Source organism: Stylophora pistillata, chromosome 1 (assembly GCF_964205215.1).
Source record: "Stylophora pistillata chromosome 1, jaStyPist1.2, whole genome shotgun sequence".
Classification (NCBI taxonomy): Eukaryota; Metazoa; Cnidaria; class Anthozoa; order Scleractinia; family Pocilloporidae; genus Stylophora; species Stylophora pistillata.
The window spans coordinates 9,203,882-9,220,036 of record NC_142519.1 but is presented as its reverse complement, the minus strand read 5'-3'; the positions used below and the strand labels follow the sequence as shown (position 1 = coordinate 9,220,036).

Sequence of the window (16,155 nt, the reverse complement as noted above, 5' to 3'; positions counted from 1 at the left end):
CACGTGTATTACCTAAGTTTCAATTTCATTATTTTTTAGAGAACGGCTGCTGGTACTACGCCACAAAATATGAAAATTGTCACGAAGTGATTGATAATGCTAGAGCACAATACTATCGCAAAATGGGCCATTTCCGAATTACTTTTGGCCTCTTTTACAAAATGGGGCCTGGTGCTGAGCCATTCGTACGGAAATGGGTTTAATTTGCGTGCGAGTGAAAACTTATAACCATTTAAAAGGATGAGCACCAGTACTCGCTTTCAAAAAGAGGTCAAAGGTAATTCGGAAATGGGCAATTACAATAACATCGACGAAGTATTCGACGCTAATTTAATAACTTTAATAACACAGGATTATAAAGTAAAATATGATGCAAGTCGGTTCAAACAGTCAAAGAACGAAAATCAGAGGTCCACAGCAAAATTAAGTACACAAAGCATGCATACTTTTGCATTGGAGGAGTTGAGGCTGGGGTGAGAGGGCGAGCAATCAACAAAAACTAAGACATTTAGAAAGTTCTGGATCTTGTCACTGTTTCAAAAAACTGGGAACAGGCAGTGCTATCTTCTCTTTTATCCTTTCTCATTCCTGTGCTTAGTTAGATTTCTTCAAAGAAGTAGTCAAAAGATGAAGATATTATCAATCAACCTTTCATATGGTCGAGTTTGAATTGCTATAAAGATTACATTCCAACTTATTGCAATACCACTTAGCATTAAAATGTATTTGGTACAAATTTCATCATTTATCATTCACTTTGCCCCATTTCACAGTAACTCAACATAACCACAAATAACATCCTACTCAAGACCAAATACAAGACTTGAAAAATCATACTCTTTCAACGTTGTAGCGATCTATCTGTTCCAGTCATATGACACGTACATGCGTATACTCCGCTTTAAATTACACGCGGAAACGGATATCGCATGAATCGCGAAGCGATGAGCGAGATATCGGTTTTTAAGTGCAATTTAACGCGGAATTCACGAATCAGGTAAAACGTTTTCCTTGAATCGCATGATTTAGTAAAAGTGAGAAAAAAAGAAACAGCAATAATATTGTTTGTTTTTATCCTGAGCTTGAACCCAGAGATGCGAAACAATATCACTTAGCTTCGTTTTCAACTCGCAATTCCACGCTAAATACCTCGCTTCGTTAACCAATCAGAATGCGAGATTTTGTTCAATTGTGATTCCACTAGAAAGTCCACAGACTTAACTAGCGCTGCAATGATGAAATACGACAAAATCGCATCAATCCCTCGAGAGACAAAACCTGAACGTTCATTACTCCATTCACGTTGAGCCGTGAAACTGATTTCTGCTAACATCTATGTTCTTCGCGAGTTATTACATTTTTAATCAGTGTGCATCAGAGAACATTTCCCACGAAATTTTGCGTTAAGCACTTCATTGCATATTTGCGTAACAGAAGTTATTGAATGTTGTTCTCAAAGCTAATAGCATTTTGCGTTAAATATTTCATTACATTTTTGGATTAGAAAAGATATTGAATTTTGTTTCCAAAAACAATTGCATTTTGGCTTAAAAACTTTATTACATTCTATGTTAGCATTACATTTTGCGGCGATGCTTCTCAAATTTGTGTTTCTACTATATTTTTCCATTTTTCGGCGTGACTGCCTTTAACCTGAAAGGTTTCACTCATTGATTTACACGTACAGTGACAAAGTCCTAAAGTGGAACTGAAAAAAGTGAGCATCGAAAACGTATTGGTAATAGGTTAGATATGTTTAGAGCTACGTCTATACATAAAACGCGGGCGGAAAATGTACCTTTGATTCCGTTCGCTTTTCTTCTTATCATCAAATATCATTAAACCGTTCCACAAACGAAAAAATAACAGAAATAAATTTCTCGTTTATACAGGATATTTCTTATAACCGCAAAAGGACTCAAGGTAGAGTAATAAGAGCAGGTTACTGGAACGAATTCCAACTTGGGAGACGGTTCAGACAAGTGTGGAACTTGGAAATTTCTTGATCATAATTGGGGAAAACAGAGGTTTCTCCAGTGCACAGGCTTTTTTTTTTTTTTTTTTTACCCTGTTAACAAAACTATTGTTTAGCTACGATCCTTGGCTAAATCCGATCTAGCTATCGTGTAGTTTTAAGAGATAAACAGCCTAACTCTGTTTAAGCAACTGGCCATAGAAGTGTTGCTCTGTCAAGCTAAGAAGTGGATGCTGGAAGAACTTGGACCGTTCTTGACCTTACTGTGCGTTCACAATCCAGTGTACCTAGAGTGAAACTCTCATTGTGACTTTCCCTGCGTCTCACAGTAAAATCGGTACAATCCTGTGTCCCAACTCTTGAGTTCAGAATCACTCGGTTAAAGCACGTTAGACAAAGAGGATTTAAAATCTCGCGGAAGCCGCGCCGATAATTTTCTATAAAAATCAGGTAGATGCAGGGATTAATTGCACTAGTGGCATGCCCCAAAAAGAAAGCTGGAAACACTAACTTGCACACCTTTAAACCGTAACGATTTGAAAGGATCGGAAAGAAGAAGTGAAGGCACCAGCCAAATGCAAAAACAAACACGATAGTAAACACCATGTTCATCACTTTCCGTGTTCGTTTCAAACGATTCTTGTATCTTTTCTGTGTATTTGTTAAATCTTCTCCCACGAGCTTCTGCTTCTTGAGAGTCACCAGTATAGCGCTGTAAAGTACAGTAAGAACAAACAAGGGGATTACATAGAACAGAACAAATGCGAACTTTGAGTAAAAATCCGACGCCGTTTGAGATTCCATTTGAAGTACACAGAACGTTTTGCCGTCCTCCCTTTGCGTGAGGCGTAAAGCGTAGAACATCGGCGAGCGGACGGCCGCGGCGATTATCCACACCAACGCGATAGACGCCTTCGCGACCAGGTTAGTGATGATTCGTTTTAAAGGAAACAAAACAGCAAAGAACCGATCCACAGCCATCACAATGAGAGTTAAGACAGAAACTGATGCAGAAAGTTCTTGGGTTATCGGAGCAATTTTGCAAAGAAAATGTCCGAGGCCGCCGCTTATTCCCCATTCAGAGCCGAGAAAAATGCGTGAAATCATCCTGGGCATGTAGAAGACCGTTATGAGAATGTCCGCAGCAGCCATGTTAATGACAAAGAAATTTACCGGCGTTCGCATTCTGCGGTTCTTCAAAACGACGGCGAAAACAAGGGAGTTCCCGATCAATGATACCAGCATTACTATAACATACAATGACACTTGAGCTACCAGAGACAATGTGGAGGTATCTGCGCCACAGAAAAGATTTGTAGCGTTTGCTGCATTTGACATTTTTTTCTTTTCAAAAGAAAATCTTGACTTGCAGAACAGAAAAGTGGCAATCCTCTTCTGTCTAATACTTCTATCCTGGATTTAGGGGTAGAAAACGTAAGTTCGTAAACGTCCCAAAGCTGCCAACGGAAGATTGACACTGCCTCTTTCAACGCAGATTTGTTTAGCGCGAGAGCTAGAGATACAGAGCGTAAAACCGCAGAAGACCGAAATTCTGAGCCTTCGGGTGTGTAGTAACATCCGTTTAATTTCTGCTGATTATTGCATCGATGCCTTCACACATCTAGTAAAGCGTTCTGCAGATGGGTCTTGATCACTATAGTTACAGAAGACCGGGGAATAATGGCGCACTAATAATAAATATCCGAAATTCTCCAAAACATTGAAATCCAATTTGTTTAAAAACTCTGCTAACTTGAAATTGCACGGAAAACCTCAGAATAGTTCCATCATCTCCTAAACAGCTTTCCAAAGAGACAAGTTTCAGGGTTTCTGGTGAAATAATCCTGACAGAAACAGCTTCTTCTCTGGCTTACGGTTTCAAAAAGTAATACTTTTTGAGGAGGCGTAATCCGACTTGAACTCCGGAACGGGAAACGTCAAATCGTGTGACTGTTAAACACTATGGGCAGCTGATGAATATTTAGACAGGTGACGGAATTCTTCGAAAAGCATTCCAGAAACACAAATCAGCAGAGTTCTTTGTTCAAAATCACTGGAAATGTTTGAAATTTTAAGAAGCGCAATGTTGAACAAAATTCTTCACTTATGTGAGTAAACTGTCTTTGACACCATGTTGTAAGGATTTAGTTGTAAAAGAAAGATGATGAAAAGGGTTTGTTGACTACCGGTGACATTCAAAGCCCTTCAGTAAACACGTCGCCTTGTGAATAAAAGCTTAATGGTGTAAAATTGGACAATTTTTCCTCTGAATTGTAATCATGGCTTCATAAAAAGACAAATAAACTCCGGCAGCAGTTTGAAAAACTCTTCCAACAATTGGCCAACATACCTCGTTAGCAGTAATACTCGGCGACGCTAAACAATTTCTTTAAACAAAAAAAGAATAACAATAGTCTCAAAAGATGTGATATTAAGTTAAGCTGCAGCTGCAAAGTTCGACATCACAGATCACTTCACGTCAACGGATAGCTATTCACTTGAGTTTTCTCATTCTTCGCCGACATTACTTTTATCTCGAACACTGACATAATGTCTAAAATGAGATGTAAACTTCAAACAAGCTGCAGGAATTAAATAAAAAAAGTTTTGCCTTTCCTTTAACAGGTAAACGCAAATGTACGAAATACATATTGCAGCTCAAAATATAGCATATCTCAGCACTCCCTGTGTAGGATCCAAACACAAGTCCATTCTGTTCATTAGCGCTTGCAGTTTTCTTTTGTTTTTCCTTTGTACGTTGTTTCGTTTAAGAATGTCGTTATGATGTTTTATCGCCCGTGTGGACCGTTCATCGGCGAAAAATGTCGGGAAATTAATGCGTATTAGTATTTGAAGCTACCATTATTTGTTTTCAGTTCATAGAGAAAATTTTTCAGCTAGTTCGTTTCACTCATTGGAGGAAGTAGTTCGTTCTAGCAAATCTCACAAGTGCTTCCGAAAAAACATAATAACAAATGTAACTATCATTCGTAAAATTCTTTCTTTTCTCTAGCTTTATTTTGTAACTTTGTGTTTTAGTTTTAACCGCAATTTAATCGCGTAACTGTAAACGGAGTCGCCGCCAGGGCAGAATCTTGAGTAAAAGCGAGTTAACTCTAATTGCCGGAGGTTTCCCTGAAGAAGATTACAGCATGTTTGGACACGAACTAAAACAAAAAATGCCTCTGGAAAACGTCTCATCAAGAAAGGTTTCGGTCAAACGCAATATTTAGTCCTCTCTCAAGAAAATCAGCCAACTTTGAACAAGTAATGATCTGATTTTTCAGCGAAGATAGTCCTTTTAAGATTTAGCGCACTAAAAAATATAAATGATTTAGGGATTAAATTAACGTTAACATGGAAGTCAGTATAGGTCACGCCAGTCTAAAACAAAACGATTTTCTTGAAATCGCAACAGACCGCGGTAACTAGAGATCGAACATCAGTGAGGTCTTCTTCAACCTCACCTCACTATTTTGATACCAAGATCTCTATCGAAATTTTCGTTAGTGACTATTCTACGTTTGATAAATTGATGTTTAATCGACAGATTTTCATATTTTTGAGACTTCTTATTTTCTCACCACTCGTCTGTTTGAAAATGTATTGAAATTGTGCGGAGAAATCATTGATTGGTCAATTCTGAGAGTTAAAAGAAGGTGAAAAAATGCTGAGTATTCTAAATACTCCAGTCTTTTTGCCAAATGCACGCCTTTTAGCAGCCGGATTTCAGACTAGTGAGTCTTTACACACATGTGACTCAAGCTGGACCCTATAGAGAAACTAGCATTTGCACCCTCGATTTGAGCAGTTTTAAGATAAAACATAAACAAAAGTTAAATGTAAGATAGAGATCTCAAAAGGGATAGCGTCCTTAAAGCTGAATAACGAAAGAAACCATGTGTCACCTCCACTAATCCTGGAAGACACGTGTCCAGTTCTCCAGCTGCCAGATTGTCGCTCATTTTGTCCAGTAATGTATGAATGGTGAAACCGAGTACATGGAGCTGAAAAAAAAATTGGATATTAATATCTTTTTTCTACGATTATTGATAGAAAAAAAAAGAACAACAACAACAAAAAAACAAACAAACAAACAACAAAAACAGCAACGGCAATAATGGCGAAGTGATGCTCGCTGAGACCTGTCATCAATCTTCATAACTAGCGTGGAGTTTGTTGGCTCTCGTCCAATTTTTACTCTTCATGTTCTCCGGTTCTCCCGTTACAACACCCTACGTATGCTCTCCCACGTATATCTCTTCAAACAAGTAAACAGTGTGAAACAGAATCTGTGTATGAATCATGGCTTACCTGGTATCCCCTTGTCAATGAACTCCTGAGCTCCTTTAGTACGAAAGGGAAGTACTGGGTTCCAAGAGAAATGGTGATTTTTGAAAGCGTATCCCGCGCTGCATCACGGACCTCCCGTGCTCTGCTCCTCAATGTGTGACAAACACGGAGAAGGAGTCTACAAGAAGAAAAGACAGCAAGTCTTAGCAACAAAGAACTGGCTAAACTCCGAAATAAACCACACACAGTAGAAAAGTAAAGATAATTGAGGAAGACGCAAAATTATAAGGTTATGAAAGTGTGAAGAATAAAAGGTTGATAGTACCAAGGAGCGATGAACGAAATGAAAAAGTTACTTCGGAGGAATAATGACACGATCGATTGAACAGACAAACATATGGACGAAGGAATGGAAAGACAAATCAACGAACGACCGACCGACCGACCGACTGTCCAACCGACCGACCGACCGACCCACCGAACAGACCGAACGACCGACCGACCGACCGACTGTCCAACCGACCGACCGACCTACCGAACAGACCGAACGACCGACCGACTGTCCAACCGACCGACCGACCGACCGACCTACCGAACAGACCGAACGACCGACCGACCGACCGACTGTCCAACCGACCGACCGACCGACCGACCTACCGAACAGACCGAACGACCGACCGATCAACCGACCGAACGGAAGGAGAACGCCGAACGAACAATGCGAGAGAAAGATGAACTCAAGAGCACATTGTTTATTTACTCACCCGGGCAGATGTAAGTGCAGCGCATGCTCAGGTAAGGATTGAAGTAGTTTAATGATTGCGAGAATGACAGGAACACGTAATATATCCTCTTCGTCTTCAGCCTTCTGATGACTCAGTCGGTGAAAATTAGCCGACTTGTTCTAAGTAATGAAACGAAATTATACGGTTACGTTTGTAGATGACGAAAAGACGCGCTCCTTCAGGCAAACTCCTTTTTTAAACTTCTTTACAAACCTTATGAGGCATTACTCGCCGAAAATCTCTGTATCTTTTTCCCACGCTCGTGACAAGACGAAAAAAAATCCCTCTATATTTCATTACCGAGCACATATCTTGACATCTTTCGATGAAGCGGGGCTGGTCGAATTTGAATCATCACGGGAGACAACGATTTCTTTTTTCTCAGGCAAGTTGGGAGGAAGACGTTCAAAATAACAGTCCAACCCGTGGAGCAAGAAAGAAGTTCGTCCTCAAAGTAGAGAAAGCTCTTCAATATTAACATTGATGGTGGGATTTACTTTTGCCTCTGACTTGTTTTTTGTTTGTTTGTTTGTTTGTTTGTTTATTTAAAGAAAGCAGGGCAATTAAACTACTTTCGGCCTTATGCGTGTATTATCGCGGCTTCACGACTACATCCTCACCTTTTTGGTCACACATTTTTGCAATTGAGGTAATATACTGGAGGTAATTGTGTTGTAGATACGCATAGCAAGTTCTTCTTTGGAGAGATCTAGTGTTCCATTCTTTCCTGTGTCTTCTGCTTCACCGATATCGTCGTCTTCTCCTTCTTTATCATCGTCATCATTATTAACAGCACTATCTCCATCATCCACTTCCTTACTTCTACCAGGTCCGGTTTTTTCATCTTCGAGGTTGGTTTTTATTCTTTCAGCGGTTTTATTTCTTTCTACAGCAACCAAGGTAGAAGCAGTTGGTGTCAAACGAATAAAATAAATGAAGATTAGAAGAATAGAGAATGGAGAAATTTTGTAAATACCCTGAACAACCCATGAGGATTCAAAGTATGCTCAAGAAAACTGTTTTAGGCAAGAGTTTATAGTAATCTAAAAGTCGATGGAAATGAAAATACCACAAAGTTGCTTCTTTATGTTGTTGTATTAATTTGTCGTTTTTTCTAAAGCACAAGGATTCCAACGTGTAGGCCAACAAAAATGAGACCAGTTTTTATGTATTTTAAGTTCCTCGAGCGCCTCAACTTTTTAAGTTGCTAAAAATGAATAAAGGCTGATAGTTTCTAAAGAAACTGTTTGGGGCTGCGTCGGTGGGGGTAACGAAATAGTTTGGATAAATCAACAAAGTTAAAATGGTAAATTGGCCACCGTAACGATTACAAAAGCTGACGTTTCGAGCGTTAGCCCTTCGTCGGAGCAAATAGAGGAATTGTGGGTTGTGTGTGCTTTGAATAATTCCTCTATTCGCTCCGACGAAGGGCTAACGCTCGAAACGTCAGCTTTTGTATATCGTTACGGTGGCCAATTTACCATTTTAACTTTGTTGATATATCCAAATTATTTTTAAGTTGCTGTTTGTTAACTCTTACCGAAAAGCAAGTTTAAAATACGAAACATTGTACTGTTACAACTTCTGTTGATTAACACACCTTTCGAAAGTTCTGTCTCCAACTGTTTCGGAACACCACTGAGGTCAAAGTGAAAATTGTTCAGAATGATCACCACAATCCTGCAAAAAGATATCTAACATAAATATTTTGATGCACCTATGGCAAATCAATTATTATCATCTTTGACGTCACATTCCTAAGTTCTTTCCCTTATCAATAAAATCATGTGATTAAAGACTTACATCCTTTGACAAAAGACAACTTATTTTCGAATGGTTTTTATGTATGAAAATATAGTCCAATGTTAGTATCTGAGAGAGTGTGGACATACCCCTCCCCTCCCCCTCTCCTCCCCTCTCCTCCCCTCTCCTCCCCTCCCCTCTCCTCCTCTCCCCTCTCCTCCCCTCCTCTTTCCTCCCCTCCCCTCCCCCTCTCCTCCCCTCTCCTCCCCTCCCCTCTCCTCCTCTCTCCTCCCCTCCCCTCTCCTCCCCTCTCCTCCTCTCTCCTCCCCTCCCCTCCCCTCTCCTCCCCTCCTCTTTCCTCCCCTCCCCTCCCCTCTCCTCCCCTCCCCTGAGCCAACATTAGACCTCACTTGTTAACCTCAGTTGACTGTTGTTGGGTCAGGTGAGGGATACGTGCGTTGCTGCTAAGAGATAATGACATAAATCCTAAAATATACACTGCTTACCTGACAATCACTTTCTGAAAAGTTTTTTCAACAGGTAACAGTTTCAGATAGTGTCTTAGGAGGGAGCTATACTTGGACCAGGGTAAACTGGCCGATATTGTTCCAATAGTGGTGACAGCCTCGGTCACAAGATTATGCTCCTTCGCAGCGGTGTGATCAAAAACACAGTGTGTTACTAATGGCAACAGGAAAGCTGTTAGGGTTGTGGTTCTGAGGCTATGCTGCTGACAATGTGACTGCAGGCGACGTAGGGCACGAATACGACGATGAAGCTGAAAAACAAGAAACACGGCAGCAATACATCTTCAAATCTCAACAGATCATTTTCACCTTTAAATAAGCCTTTCCCCCTCAATTTTCAGTTCAAATCAGAAATAGATTTCAGTGTTCTGCTCTTGAACACTTACTCTCTCAAAGACCGAACTGTAATGTCATTTGTTTTATCCCTGGATCTCTCGAATGCCAAAGATACAGAAGCGAAGATGAGTTCATAGCAATTACTGCTCATCCCTCCTTTCAAAATCAAAACACTCTCACAGAATGCCAGTCCTCAACGAGATTCTAAACGAAAGGTAAGCAAAAAGGTTTTGATACACAGTGCACACACGTCCCAAATTTCATTTAAAATGGTCTGTTCCTTGTAATCTTTCAATTGATGTGAGACATAACGTACTATACACCAAAACGAATCTGAGGATAAGAAAACAGTCCGAAACAACAAGGAATGTGTCCTTCGTTTAGTGCATGCCGAGGACTCAAAATAGGTGTCCAAGTGGAGAGGTCCTACTTTACATTTTCCCTCACCTGAATGTGTTTGATGTTTTCAAAAAAGTCTTTCTCGAGATCATCGTCCAAGAGAACCTTAAGGTCTGAGAAGGAATCGTGTTCAAATTGACGGACCATCGTTGAAAGTACGCTTAGAAATTCGTTTCTGGCAAGCTAAGGACAGAGAATTACATTAAACGTTTAGTTTCAGTTGGATACTTACTGTTAATATTAAAAGAAAGAAAATTGTTGAAAAAAATTATGAAGAATTAGATTTTAAATAATAGCTAGGTCTTCCAAACAAGCCTGGCAGCCCACAATACTAGAATTTAACGTACTTTCCATAGCAACTATGACTACTAATATTGACAGTGGAAGGGATGCTAATCCGTGTTAGATTTCCCCATTCCTGTTTTTATAGAACTTCTTCACTTTAACTTACTTTTACTGACAGCCCAAAATTCTGGGGGAGGGGGGTAGAGGGGGAGAGAGAGGAATAGAGCGCGAGTAAAGGGTCTAGCCCAGAAAACGTACGAGGACAAGGACACCGTTCATAGCTCCAACCTGCGAAAGATCTGTCGACTGGAATACAGTGCGCTAACCATAACACCACTGTGTTTCCCATGGTTTCAAAAATAACAAGTGAGAAAGTTCAACCAATCTACCTCTTTCTTTGATGCAAGAACCCTTTTGAGAGCGGGTAGCAGACACTTGATAATAAGACCATGAAATCGCTCATCGTCTACTCCACTCCGCTGGACAACATTATGAATGATGCAGCTCATACAGCTGCCAGCACTGTCTCTAATAGACATATCATCGCTGCATAAAACAAAGTAAATGCAGTTGTGTAGTATTGGTAAAATCTCCTCAGTTTTCAGGGCATCTTGTCCAATCAAACGCTTTGCATTTGCAAAGCCGGTGAGTCTTCTATCATAATCAGGCTCCTCGAGGCGTTGAGGATTCCAGGAGTTTAAATCAGCAAGAATGTCGCAACTCTCGGAAGAGAAAGTTGAATCGATGTTACCCAGTTCAAGGAACAATTCACATAGACACTGCCTCGTACTACGAACGTTTATTTGCGAGAAAAGCTTCGATAACGACGAAACAAAGTTTCTTGAAGTGCCAACGTTCGCCAAAAGACTTTTAACAGTTTTTAGAATATTGTTTGCCGTCTCTTCTTTTTGATAGCTACTCATGAAAGGCAGAAGCACCTCTATCAGAATACAAGATTCGTTGGCGTCTTTCACAAACGGACTTATTTTAGACAACACTGAAAGCTCTCTTTGGGGAAGCATATCTTTTCCTCGATTCTTTACTTTAGAACTGTCGATGGCTTGTTGTACGGATCGGCTCAAATATTCCAAGAGCACCGAGAGGTGTGGGAGAACCAACAGTGTTCCGTAACTGGGCCTTCTTTCGACAAACTCGTAGCTCGAAAGTTTTCTGAAAGAGGGAAGTGGAGGAGGTTAAAGCTACACTTGACTCCAAACCGGCACAAAGATTTAGTAGAAAGTTAGCCGTAGTAGGAAATGCTTGGAGTAAGGAGCAAATTTCCAGCTTAAAAAGTTAAAGCAGTTGATTTTTTTTCATTCAATTGGTTAACTTCTTGCTGAAAATGATTCCGGTACTAACTCACTTTGACAAAGCCATTGAGTTATTCTAAAACCCACAAGAGACCTGTTTTGCGAAACTAGTTTTAGCCCCGGGTAGCAGTCTTTTTGGTTTCCCTTTACCTAAGCGAGAGTCTTCTGTGGGCACGAGCCAAAAAAACACACACACACACAAAAAATGAGAAGTGTGCCCTCTCGCTTTTTTCCTTCAGGAAAAATTTTCAGCTAGCGTTTCGCGCGTGTGGAGAAAGGAAAAAAGAAGAGACTGTTCCGTACGCTAGGATAGGTTGGTCAGAAAGATTAAAATAATAAAAACTGACTAATAATATCGATCTCACCCCACTTCAGAGCCACAATCCATCAAATCACTCTCTTCATCATCCGCATCTGGTTGTCTAGCGACAAGAAGATTGTCCGTCATTTCCATTACCATGGCAACTACTTCTGCTGATACTGACGGGACGCGTAGACACGCAAACACACATGACATGATGGAAAGGTGGGGCTTCTCGACTGGTTTTCTTGACAGCAAGGGAAACAAACGATTACTCTTGGACCAAGCGAATAAGAGCTTGAGCAATGGAGTTGGGTGTTGAATGCTCTCTTGATTTAATTTCTCTATCTGAAAAAGAAATCGATGTTGTAGAAACTGTCAATTTGTACGCCCTGTAGTCCGCTTGAAAACTGACTGCATCAAGCTTTGAGGTTTCCTACAACCGACCGGTTTTCCAGCTCACGTTAGAGAAGGGACTAGTGGGAATGACGTCAAACCACTTCAATAAAGGCCGGTGTCTTATAAAGGCTTCGAATTCCTTGTGCAGTCGCGCATGACTTAGCAAAGCGAACTTTCCCGTAGTTTCATAATCAATTTGCATTTTGATGGCGATAAATTATGCTTTAGATACAATGAATATATGAAGTTCATATATTATGAATGTGAAGTTATATTATGAATATGAAGTTCATAAATTATGCTTTGTTAGTAAAGGGACATACTCTATCGTAAAGAGAGGAATTAAAATATTTGGGGGCGAACTCTACGTAATGGGAGTCGAACTTGCAAAGGGGTGAAACTACAGATATGAAGCGCAAGAGAAAACCAATGCTGAAGTGCCCCTCCCCCCAAACATTTAAAAAGTGCGAAGTCAATAGCATTTTATTTGTGCCTTGAGCAAGACTCTACCTGAGGCCATACGGCAGACGAGAATAACGCATCACAAATGGGTTTGAAGTCATAATCGGCCATAGATTCAAAAAATTCCGTCAAGCGCATGATGGCCATCTGTCGAATTGTTTTCAGCTGCGAGATAAACGATGGTTGTACCTAAAAGATAGGAAAAGCTAAGTGAGAAAAAAACTTGTATACCTGGCCCCTTATAAACTGTATTAGTAAACTATCTTAAGGCAGCGCCAAGTGATGCAGATTCAGAAAGTGGCAGAATGGTCATGAATGGAGAGGGAACTGGGTTCGATTGAGGGTAAAGTGCTTCTCGATAGTTTTGGAATGGCTTCCTCACTGAAAACTGATTACTTGCCGCATACTTAGCTATCTTTGGTATTTCTTTTAAACATATGGATCAAAACGCTACAAAATAGGCTTCAAAGTTCGGCTGGCAACACGGAATCAAATTGTCACGCAAACTGGCAAGAGTGCTTACTGCCAGAGATCAACGTAAGTGTAGTTTAACGGTTTTATACCCTTATTCAAGAGCGTCTTTACCCCCAAGAAGCAACTTCCTTGCTAGAAACTACACATTGTTTCCTTTATTCCCTAGGGGCAACAAACCTTTTCACGATGTTCCAGAGCAAATACACACGTCGAGAGCAGCGAGAGGATAATTTTCAGAATGGAAGGAAGAAATGACGTCGCCAGGTTACCCAGTTTATCCAGGATTTGTGACACCATTCCCAGAAAACCTTGCTGTTTCTTTAGAGGAACAACACGCGAGAGTTCTGTTGACACGGTAACAATCGCACTTGCATCATCTTCTGAAATAAACAATCAAAAGTAAACAAGTAACTCTGGAAATATTTTGATATGTTGGGGCAATCTTGGCGAAATGCCAAGCTATTTTAAAGTTGAAAGAGACTATAATATCGAACGCCGACTTGACTATCAGTCAAAAGAGAACAGATAGCAGATATTGAAACAGTAAATTGCGTGGGGAAGATATCATGATTTTGAAACAGGAGTTCTGGTATTTCATAAATAACTACACAATAAATGTCGATACACTACCGTAGCGAATTTTCAAAAGCTTGCCCTTCGCCAAAACAAATTTTTTTCCCACCTTAGTGCGACAAAGGAGTAGAACCAATAAGCTCATCTTCAGACCAAAACTTGCGACATGAGCAGGTCTGGTAAATACATAAAGCCACCTACATCTAGGCCTATGATAAAGAGATTCGATCTATTTACCACTACAAAGGTGTTTAAATGGAGCAAAAATCAGGTCCATGAAAATTTTTATCTCTTGCTGAGGACAAGACGCCAGGAACCTCAGCACGACAGCTCGCCTCACTCCCACGCCTGCTCGTCCGCCACTTCCTGTACCAGTCAGTCTTTGCATCTTGCCGTACAAGAGCCTGGGTATGAGAAAAAGCGTGTCGCAGTCAAGCGTTTGCTAAAAAGAGCGCGTAAAAAGTATCGCCTACCGTAAAATACATGAGATATAGTGACTAAAGCTGTTTTGCAGCTTCAGAGGGAAAAAACAGCGCATGTTTTGTTATCAACGTGAGATTCATCATTAAATATTTACTGTTGTCAACAAGTGTGGCTCTTCGACAGGGGAAAAAGAGCGAAATTCCCTGACGGGTGGTTAAGAGTAAACGGTGCGTACACACCATGGCTTTAAACGAAAAGCGAAACATAAGCATTTGGCTACCAAAACTTGAAACTACGAACCTTATAAGAACTGGCATTAGTCCTTCTCGATGACTTTTCATCACAATGCCGCTATCCTCGTCCACTGAAAAGTGTGCCATCTCATCACGAAAGTTCTCATCGCCTAATAAGCGCTCGATAGCCTCTTTGTATGGCTCAAGATAATCAAACTTATAAGTCCACAGGCACTGCACTGCAAGCTTTTGTACTTCAGCCTCCCTGTGAGTTAAGAATCTCAAGTAAAACTCCCTCAACTGGGGTTCTTTGAAAAGAGCTTTCGGGTTCTTGAAAGCTGTGAAGAGGCTCAGATGAATACAAAGAGACTTTGTGGCTGCCTTGTGTCTCTTTTTGTGCAAATTTCCTTGTGGTTCGGAATTAGTGAGATTTGCTTCCGTCTCCATGGAGTCTGTCCGATCAAACTCTGCCGCGGTGCCTGGTGGTTCAGAAAGGTGCTGAACTCGGATGTCTTGCAAAGGAGCAACGTTTTCCATCGCCACAAAATATTCGTTGCTGTGATAGAGCGGAAAATAAACCAACTTAATAAGTCTTACAATACAGCAAAAACGGACACTTGCATAAGGGACTAAATGTGCTGTTTGGTTAAACTGGTTCTTCCTGCTAAAAACAGAAAGCGAAAGCCCATTTTTTACCAGCCAGTGTGCACGAGTTATGTTGTCCTTCGTGTATTCATTGCCAAAAGGATTAGGATTCAGTCTTTGGCAACTTTGTCTACTACATGTATAAACCGGACCTTTAGCTCCTGTGTATTTTGCGAGTATTTCATATGACTCGGGGTACTAAAATGAAAAGGGCAAGTTCGGCGAAACTAGCTCGGTTAGTTCTTAGGACGGACCCATTCGATGTATAGATAGTGACCGAAGTCAGGGTCCAGACCAGTTAAATTCTATGAAAACAGTTCTACACCATCGATAGGGCATCATGAAACGAAGTTTATTTCTGTGGGTTCAGAGAAGACAGGAGAAACTCTAAGTGAAACTCTGGAACAATTTATCTAAAATCATTGATTACCTGTAGCTTATAAACAACTGAAATATACGACCACCCAAAATAATCGTCGAGACTGAAAACAATTGATGAACTGCCACCCACTAGATTCATTCTTCATCCTTCTCTGAAAAAAGAAGTATTTACCTAACAAATCGAAGAAACAGCGGTACCACATCCCGTGACTTCCGCTCGGCGACTTCCGGAAATGAAGCCATTGCTTTCCACAGCAGATGACGGAAGTTAACAGGCTCTCCTCTGTTCTCCTCTCGTGAACCCAGTGAGGCCTTGTTGTGGTTCTCAAATATTTCATCAAGGCACTTCTTCGAATTACTGTCCTCTTGTTCACCATTCTCAATTTCTAGTTGTTCACTGCTACCTGTAACCATTTCTTCTTCAAGCTTTTCTTCTGAAAAGTAAATTATTTCGTTGTTATCGTTGTTACAATGTACATGTACATAGGCAGAGGAAGCTCAGTGAAGGGAAAGTACAGAGAGACTGCAGAGTCAAGAAGGAAAAGAACATTTTTTTCTCTCTAAACACCTCACTAAGCGTCACTTGGCATCTTTAAACGCACTGGACATCA

The 16,155-nt window shown here is 40.6% G+C and overlaps 2 protein-coding genes across 5 annotated transcripts in view; both read right to left on the bottom strand.

Annotated features, from left to right (window-relative positions):
* Positions 1 to 16,155, bottom strand: part of LOC111326703 (small subunit processome component 20 homolog) — a 39,039-nt gene that overhangs the window by 11,858 nt on the left and 11,026 nt on the right. For 3 of the 4 annotated variants that reach the window (XM_088734573.1, XM_088734574.1, XM_088734576.1), the window contains exons 8-21: positions 15,717 to 15,978; positions 14,586 to 15,074; positions 14,100 to 14,266; positions 13,467 to 13,669; positions 12,864 to 13,004; positions 12,019 to 12,302; positions 10,733 to 11,513; positions 10,107 to 10,241; positions 9,303 to 9,574; positions 8,654 to 8,733; positions 7,674 to 7,939; positions 7,033 to 7,172; positions 6,290 to 6,446; positions 5,884 to 5,982 (exon numbers count right to left, since the gene is read on the bottom strand). In XM_088734573.1, the coding sequence (XP_088590699.1) occupies positions 5,884 to 5,982; positions 6,290 to 6,446; positions 7,033 to 7,172; positions 7,674 to 7,939; positions 8,654 to 8,733; positions 9,303 to 9,574; positions 10,107 to 10,241; positions 10,733 to 11,513; positions 12,019 to 12,302; positions 12,864 to 13,004; positions 13,467 to 13,669; positions 14,100 to 14,266; positions 14,586 to 15,074; positions 15,717 to 15,978 (3,476 nt within the window). The remainder of the gene's footprint in view (positions 1 to 5,883; positions 5,983 to 6,289; positions 6,447 to 7,032; positions 7,173 to 7,673; positions 7,940 to 8,653; positions 8,734 to 9,302; positions 9,575 to 10,106; positions 10,242 to 10,732; positions 11,514 to 12,018; positions 12,303 to 12,863; positions 13,005 to 13,466; positions 13,670 to 14,099; positions 14,267 to 14,585; positions 15,075 to 15,716; positions 15,979 to 16,155) is intronic. The other variant, XM_088734575.1, reaches the window with a different exon arrangement.
* LOC111326704 (QRFP-like peptide receptor) lies at positions 1,541 to 5,874 on the bottom strand. Its single transcript, XM_022930759.2, has one exon. The coding sequence runs from the start codon at positions 3,311 to 3,313 to the stop codon at positions 2,195 to 2,197; it is 1,119 nt and encodes a 372-aa protein (XP_022786494.2). The 5' UTR covers positions 3,314 to 5,874; the 3' UTR covers positions 1,541 to 2,194.